This window comes from Empidonax traillii, unplaced genomic scaffold, assembly GCF_003031625.1.
Source record: "Empidonax traillii isolate 1590-97213 ecotype Southwest subspecies unplaced genomic scaffold, ASM303162v1 scaffold236:size2090792, whole genome shotgun sequence".
NCBI lineage: Eukaryota > Metazoa > Chordata > Aves > Passeriformes > Tyrannidae > Empidonax > Empidonax traillii.
The window spans coordinates 683,685-692,092 of record NW_020955429.1 but is presented as its reverse complement, the minus strand read 5'-3'; the positions used below and the strand labels follow the sequence as shown (position 1 = coordinate 692,092).

General features: G+C 45.0%; 1 protein-coding gene across 1 annotated transcript in view; it reads left to right on the top strand.

Moving 5' to 3' along the window:
* Positions 1 to 8,408, top strand: part of CD2 (CD2 molecule) — a 12,908-nt gene continuing 4,500 nt past the window's right edge. Inside the window, exons 1-3 of the mRNA XM_027888298.1 lie at positions 1 to 120; positions 2,912 to 3,208; positions 5,461 to 5,703. Coding sequence (XP_027744099.1) covers positions 60 to 120; positions 2,912 to 3,208; positions 5,461 to 5,703 — 601 coding nt within the window. The 5' untranslated portion in view covers positions 1 to 59. The remainder of the gene's footprint in view (positions 121 to 2,911; positions 3,209 to 5,460; positions 5,704 to 8,408) is intronic.

The window sequence follows — 8,408 nt, the reverse complement described above, 5'->3', positions numbered from 1 at the left end:
TCACCTGCCAGGAGCTGTCATTTGACAAGGCGACACTGGAATTTTTTTTGACCCTGAAAATGAACTTTGGGAGGATTTTCCTAGTCAAGTGCATGCTGCTTTTATTTCCCAGTCTAAAATGTGAGTTTTTCTTACTCTTCTTTGCTCTTTCAGACTAACATTAAAATTGCATTTTAAGCCATTTACAACTTGGTGGGCTGTTACTGATAAGAAACTAGTTCCACTTTTCCAATGAGTGAAGACATCTGGGTTATTGCTAATATTATTTGATTTAATTTTCAGCCGGGGGGAGGGCAGGACCTGAGTTTCCTATTCCAGTTACAATAATAAGCTGTAAAGAGTTTTGGTTTTAAGTTAATGAGCCTTAATTTGACACATGTATAATGAGAAATGTCAGCACGCAGTTTTCTTTCTGCCCTCAAGGTAGCTTGTACTACATTAGAGATCCTCTGTTCACTGTGCATTATCGCATGTAATTTCCTTTTCTTATCGAAGATGTGCAAATCTTCTGAAAGTGTAATTTATATTCTTCCATAAATATTAAGAGAGTGATATATTTCAGTGTCTTCAGTGGAGCTGATGCCTAAAATGTGAAAACAGCAAGTAAATACATATATCTTTTACATTTTGCATATTATTGTTCTCATTATTTTTTAAAATATTAATCTAAAAACTTAATTAGGGTGTTAACTCATAGATTAGAGAAGGTTATAAGAGATAGAGACAACACAAGCATGCATAACTTTTTTTTTTCTCTGTTTCCTTCCACTGCAGATTGTATGTATGGCTGCTTAATGCTCTGCTTTTCCTTCAGAACAAAATTAATAGATAAATAAAGATTTTTTTTTTTTTTAATGTAAATGACCTATGAAACATTCTCCAGCAGAAATGATGACTATTCCCTTGAATGGAAAACTTCTTTCAAAGACTTCCTTCCTTCTCTAAAGTTACCACGGGAACTTCTAGCTCTTTCTTGTGACCGTGAGTGAGCTCTGGGCTCTCAGTTCAGACCTTTCTGCCCCTTGGAGCACATTTCAGTTGGCATTTTTTAACAGAAAAGTTTCATTAGCTAAACAGATTTTTAGGATATGTGTGGGATACTCAGCTTTCCATTTAGCAAGACTACAGGGATCAATCTGATAGTTGTGTCTCGGTCTGTTCACAGAGGTGCCATTGAATTATCTCTGGAAACTCAGATTACTTTTTCCCTTTACTTTCAGAGACGAAATATAAGTAGTTTCTGTTATGCAAAGAAATCCTGTTAATAGCTCTCAATAGTTGTTCATGACTGAGCAGAAACAAATACCAGAATTCAAATATTTGGGTATAATCTGTAGTGTCATCTATGTGAGGCATAGCTGCTTCCAAGGCTGTTTAGTTGATACCTTGATTTCAGGATATGTCATATACTTTGTAAGAAAGGCACTACTGAAAGAACAGCCTCTCTTTAGACTGAATTTAGGTGAATGTGCCCAGAAGCACTACAGCATTAATGTTCTTGTTGCAGAGGCACAGCATTTTAGCTCTTTGATTATATCTAATATTGTTAGCTTAATGAAATAGCCACTGGATTTCAGTTTCCCCTCTGTGGGGCAGTTTGTCATTATCCTAGATATGAGGAATAAAGGACTAATAAAAATATGCACAAATATAGTTTTTCTCTCTGTGGGGAAAAAGTACTTAAAGTATATAAAATTAGAGCAGAATCAGCTCTTCCTGCTGATTGGCTTCATCCTGTAAATTGAGGAGGAATGAGCATCAGACAATGAGAAATGAAATAAGCTGTGGCCCTGAGCGCATGGTTGGTTGCCAGTGAGCTTATCCCACCTGATGCTCTCACACAGGTTTCCACCTCCTCCTGCAGATTTTCCACCTGCCTCGGGGGTGGGGACAGCACTTGAAATGACCTCCCAGCAAACTTTGCACTCTGAAAATGTGGGGTGGGTCCTGCAAGGGCCGTGTGTGAAGCAGACTGGAGGGGAGCGGGCAGGGTGCCTGGGCACGGCCCAAAGGGTCTGTCATCCCCTCAGGTCAGAACGTGTAGACTTCTGGTGTCCTTGACTCTCCTGAATATCCCCTTTGGCAGCCCCACGCTGGAGTGCTGCCCAGTCCCTTGGGAAGCTCGTGCTCTTAACTGCTCTGGAGAAGGCAGCTGTCAACAAAGGAGGCCTGCAAAGAGAAAAGGGTTTTTTTCGCCTTTGCTTATGTCATAATGTTTCCAGCACCCCCTCAGTTCACAGGATGTGAGTGGTTGTTTGTTTCTGGCTGCCTTACTTGCCCCACCAGGACTGTGTCCTAGGAAAATCCAGTGGATATATTCCAGTGGGGCAGGGTGCCTGGGATGAGTGAGGAGGGGGCACTGCAGTGGGTCTGCCTTCAGTTCAGTGCCTTACACTCACTGCTTCTACGGGCTACTATTATTATAACTATTGTTATCACTGTTGTTGCTGAGCAGATCCTACTGTCCAGGGACACGACTGGTCTGTGTTCTTGCTGCCTGCAGTAATGTTTGCAGTGATGGGTGCTCTGGGTATCAGCGCGTACCATGTGCAAAACACACCAAAGCCACCTTATTTTCAGGAAGGGTTAAGTTCAGGGTTAAATACGTGGGCAGCCATGAATCTTGGCATCCAGAGTCACTCCAAGTAAGTCAGCCAGAGTACAAAAAGTCAGCTTTTGAAAGCTGGACTCCTAGCTTTCCTGCCTCTCAGAATTAAAATGGATGCTGACATTTATCTAATGACCAATCAAGAGGTGCTTTGGGGAAGAAGATGGCAACAACAGTGCAGGGAGGCTCAGACAACCTGGAGAGGAACAAATGACAACCTTTTGGGTGACCGCTGTGGCTGCTGAGCTCGGCAGCAAGGGCTGCTGCAGACCACTGATGGGCTGGTTGTGCTTCCCTTAACAGGCTCTGTCGTCAATAGGATTTACAAGGCAGTGAATGAGACGGCTCTTCTCAACATCGCTGCTCCTGGGGACATATATCATGCAATATGGCACAGAGATGGACACAGGTTGGTTCAGATCAAAAATAAGGAATTTAAGTACTATGTGAAAGAAGACCAGTGCAGGTGTAAGATACTCGAAAATGGGACTCTGCAAATACATCACGTGGTGAAAGCGGACAGTGGAAATTACAAAGTGATTGTTTATCAGCATGATGGAAGATGGAAGGCAGAAGAAGAGACAAGGTTCCTTGTTCAGGGTGAGTTTCTGCTTTTCCCATACCATTCCCTGCACAGCTGAATAGGACTTTTTTTTTCTCTCCTGCAGCCTTTCCTACTCATTGCCCCCCTTTATGATTTGGGGGCAGGGGGACTTCTGTTAAAGATGTACCTTCTTTCTCCCACCACTGACAGCAGTCTGCCTCTCTTCTCCCTTCTCTTGCTCTTATTGATGGCCTGAGCCCCCTGGCTTCTTTCTGGCTCCCCTGTTTATCAGCCACCAGATTTCTACATGTGCCCAAGAAAACAGCTGTGAGCAGGTTTGTGTTGAGAGCAGGGTGAGCATGGTCGGCCCTACTGCAGCGCCACAAACGGTGCTGGGACCTGGGCTGGGGTAGCACCCTGCGAGGGGGACTGGGCTCCCAGCAGCATCCTGCTTCCAGAAACCTCACATAGGCTGCTGTGCTCCCACAAAGCACAATTAAGCACACACCTGGGGATTTCAGCTGCATGGATTCAAAGCACGAGGGCTTTCTATGCTGAATCTTGTCCTTAGGGATCAGAGCAGTAGCAGCCCAAAGTTTTTCTGATCAACAGGGAAGACAGGGGATAGTTATTCTGCTCTTTTATGGCTGCTGCCTTCTCTCCAGACCTCTAAGCTGTAGGATAACATGGATTTTTTTCCTCAAAAAGGAAGTAGTTTTGCTCTGTCCTTCTTTAGTCAGCGTGCACATATTTGCCAACCTCTCAGGTTCCTGGGCACTACAGAAATGATGCCCTGATGAGGCAGCAAGGACAGCTGGAATGGTTTTATCAGGGTTTCTGTGCAATGGGAAGCCCTGTGTCTGAGGGGCTGCTGAGCCATGAGGGTGTCTCATTACTTTGGGAACTGTTATTGCAAACAAATTCAGGGAGTCATCAGGGCCTGATGCTGCATGGTCATGTTTTAAGCCACTGAACTGTCATTGGGTTGTCCTCATTTCAGGTTAAGGTTTCAACCCAGCTGTGTACATTTCCTCCATGGTGCAGCAGTACTGTGCAGAGAGGTTGCCTTACCTCTGACACACAGGTAAAGCCCTGTAGTAACTGCTGGGCACTGGAGTAATTTGTCAGCCAGGTTACCCCATTGTAATTAGGGTTGGACAAACAGTCGTTAAAAAAAAAAAAAAAACAGTTTCAATGATATCCTGACACAACTCCATCACCAGCACCTGGACTCTAGTGTTTCACGCTGGGATGTTCCCCTAAATAATAGGTTAGAGTTTGCAGAAGAGGAGTGGGCTTACCAGGGAAAGGGTGGCTGCAGATGTCATGGTGTGAACCCAGACTGCATGTGCCACAAACAGCCCTCACTGCCTTTAAAATTTAAGATCTCCATAACTTACACTGCCTGTAACTAGAGGTGACCCCGGCAGGTTTTTATTTACCTGTTCCAACAGGTGGACTCTGAGATTAGCTCAGTTCATAATGTCAAGGTTGTGGGTGTGATCCCTGTAGGGGCAATTCACTTTTGAGTTGAACTTGATGATGCTTGTGATTCTCTTCCAACTCAAAATATTATGTGAATTTTTTTTCTCCATTTGCTGTCCCTGCCATTTGCCCCTAGTCAAGGAGAACCCCACATGCTCTTCTGGCTTTTTCAATGGCACCAGTGATAGAGAAACTGGAACCAAAATGTAACTACTTGTTTGCAGGGCGTAAGAAGAGATAGAAATCTGTTTTCTCTGTCATAACCTCACTGAGAGCTGAGGTGCCTGTTTTGTGTTTTCCATTCTGGGTTGATGGGCTTTCATGCTGTGGCTGTTGTGCTGGCTGAGTGCTGTAGGTAGTACACAGAGCATCATCATAAGTAGTTGTTTTTTCTGCTTTAGAGAAAATCTCTCCTGATGGGCACAGGTAGAGCAGGGCCAACTTCATTTGCACCTAAACACTAGGGCTGGAGTTGGAGGGGGCTGTGAATCCCTGCTATCCACCGCCTCCCTGGAAACCCAGCTTCCTCCCTTCACCTGCCTGGCTAGCTGGGAGCCAGGCTGAGCCTGAAAGTAGTTCAGCCGCAGTGGTGCAGCTCTGCTTTGCTGGGCCAAACATGTAGGGTACTGCACTGCACTGCACTTGATTTATTATGGCCATGTTACTTCTGCAGTAGGGGCCTAATTTGCTCTTCATTCTTCTGTTAGCAGGTTCATTCTCATTATCTGGTTATTTGGGGTTAATTCTCTGTTCTGCTTATTAACAGAAGTTTTCAAAAGGAGAAACCATCTCAGATGTGCCTGTCCCTTCTCTTCTTTTTCAGAGCCTGTCCCTCAGCCAATCCTCAGTGCTGAATGCATGAATAAAACTGTATATGTCAAGTGTGAAGTGCAGCACAAGGCTAAAGATGAAGAATTTACAATAGGACTGACTCAACCCAATGGCAGAAAAATCCAAAAGAATGCAACTATGTTGGAATTGCAGACACGGCACTCGGGGACATTCAGATGTGCTGTTAAGAACCAAGTCAGTGAAAAAATGGTTGAAAAAGCAATTAAGTGCTCAGGTAAGAGCTTTCTTTTGTCAGAATCTGCTAGGATGGACCCACACAGCCTGATGCAGTTTCACGTACCTGTAGGACTGGTCCAGGTGCCAGGAGAACAGATGGTCCTGGGTATTCAGTACTGGGAGACACAGTCACTGGGAGCTGATGGTGCTGTGGTAGCCAGGATGTGAGTGAGGCCTGGGGGTTGCAGGAAGAGTGAAACAGGTTTTTGTGGACTCAAGAGCCTTATGGGTGGTAATGAGGCCTCCAGTGCTCACTGCAGTGCTGTTCCCACTCCTGGTGATATCTTCTGAGGGAAACTTCAGCCTCCCAGACAGATCAGGCTGTCTCAGGGTGAATGAATCAGACAGATTCTTGGTCATCCCATCATTTTCTCCCTCTACTCCATCACTGCTTCTCCCAAAAGCTGCCAGGGGTACCCTAACAGATTTTTTGGTGTCAGCTTCCTCATAGACTTGAGTGGTGTCAACCACCACTAGTTTACTTCACACCAGTGAAGTAAAGAAGAAAGTAGGGAAGTTGGCCTAAAAGTGTTTTAATGACATACAACAGTCTGCAAAAGGCAGAAAGCACTTTCCTCTCAATTTTTATCCTCCTTTATTGCTTTAAAAGTAATGGTACTTCCCAAAGGTTGACTTCAGTCAAGTGGTCCAAAGCCAAAGAGTTGTCTTCAGATAAAACTACGCAAACTACCACAACATAAAATAACAGTTTGGTTTTGGCCTGGGATCTTCTCATGTGTATATGAAACCACAACACTGATTTCAGAGGATTTGCTTTTGATTTGTATCCTCATAATGGAGAAGTCACTTGTGTGCTTTCTCCTCTGCATAATCCTATCTATGAAGGTGGTGGTTGCCTGCCCCATGTGGATGTGGATGGGTGCTCTCACAAGGAGAAAAATAAGATGCTTGAACTCTCCAGCATGGCCTAGAAATCAGGAGAGAAGTTATGGAGAATTTAGCTAAGCTTTGGGGTTGCTCAGATGAGCATGGCTCAAGTGTACCATGGTTTTTCTTGCTCAGGTGAAGTGTGATCTTTCTATGGTTTTTCTTACTCAGTTGAAGCATCATTTTTCTAAATCACAAGTGCAGCAGAAGACCTGAAGGAATTGCATTTTAAATGGTGGGGGTCATGCTGAAAATTATTAAATAGACAAAAGAAGTTATCATGTGATTCATCTCCTCCCCCCAGTAACAGTTCTGGAAGCTAAGGCAGAAACGAAGGACAGATCATACTGGTATGACAGTGGATGTGGTGTTCTGTTCAAAGTTCAGAATTCCAGTGCATAACTGGGGAAAAGTCCTTGAATTTGCTGAGCTTGGGTTCATCCTACCCAATCTCAAGTGCTTTTCTTGAAGCATTCCCTTGCTCCAGATTCCTGCTGGAGCTAGTGGAGATGGGGGTAGGGCGGGGGGAAGGGGGCTTGAGAGAGCTGGCTCAGTGTTTCCAATATCCATCTATTTCTGCCACAGTGAATTTAGGGAAAGTCCAAATCTGAAGGTCAGCCCATGGAGTGAAGAGGGAGGGAACAAGCCTTGAGGTATACAGGCTTTAAACTGCAGTGATCCAAAGTCTGCTGAGGCTGACTGAAGGGCAAAGAGCTGAGGGACAGGGTGGTCTCTGCTTCCCTGTGCAGCCCTTGTCTCCTGAGAAATCCTCCTGATGTCTAATATAGCTGAATTTATTTTTTGCTGCTGCATGAGCTGCTTGAGCTGAAGGACTGCACAGTGCTAGGAGTGGGAAGGGAGGAGAGGTATGAGAGTGTGCTGCTGGATTAGGGCCGTTTACAGCAGGGTAAACTATCCCAAACACCTTGTCTTAATGAGGAAATGCTGGCAGAAGCTGGCTATGCCAGGGCACAAGGCAGGCAAGCACAGGCCTACCTGTACTACTGGTATAGGCAGATATTAGCCATCAGCTAGAAAATGTAGATTTCACTTCTTCTCACCCTTGAAAAATGCTCTTCTTCCACAGGGGTGGGAGAGTTTGTTTTTTTCTCACATTATTAACATTATTTACGACAAGTTTGCCACAGTGATCTTTAAGGGACAAATATGGCATTTCTCAGACACCAAAAAACCCTCTAAGACCATGTAGCACTACCCTCCCTCCCCAAACGAAAAACCCCTCAAACCTTTCTGTGTGATGGCAGGAGTCTGCCAGATCCACAGAGGATTAAAAATACCTCACCTTGCGGTCAAGCCTCTTTCCAACCCTGCTATCCTCTTTGAACACTTGGTCCTGCATTTAAGGCCAATCACTCCAAACTTTGACTTCTAGAAAGTAAGGCATGCTTCAGGTGGGTGTCAGCTCAGCTAACTTTTCCTACAAGTGTAATTGTATGTGAATCTGCCTGGGCTCCTCTTAGAGTCAGCTGGGAGAAACAGGCACAGAGAGGGCAAAATCTTGGGAGAAAAACCACATCAGTGAGGGTACTCTTCTTTCCACTGGGGCAGCCCAGGCCAATGGTGAGCCTTACAGTGTAGACATCCCAGCTTTGTGTCCTTGCTCTTCGCCCTCCATGTGCATGTCTACTGAAATGATAAGGGGGGTACCAGTGGTGGTGTCCCCTTTGGAGCTTTGTCCCCTAAGAAGCCAAGGAAGGTGCACTTCTGTTGGTTCAGCCCCATGGCACCTGTGCTCCAGTGTTATCACTGAATGCCAGGAGGACAGTGCAAGCAGGATGTTGTTAAAGAAGGCCA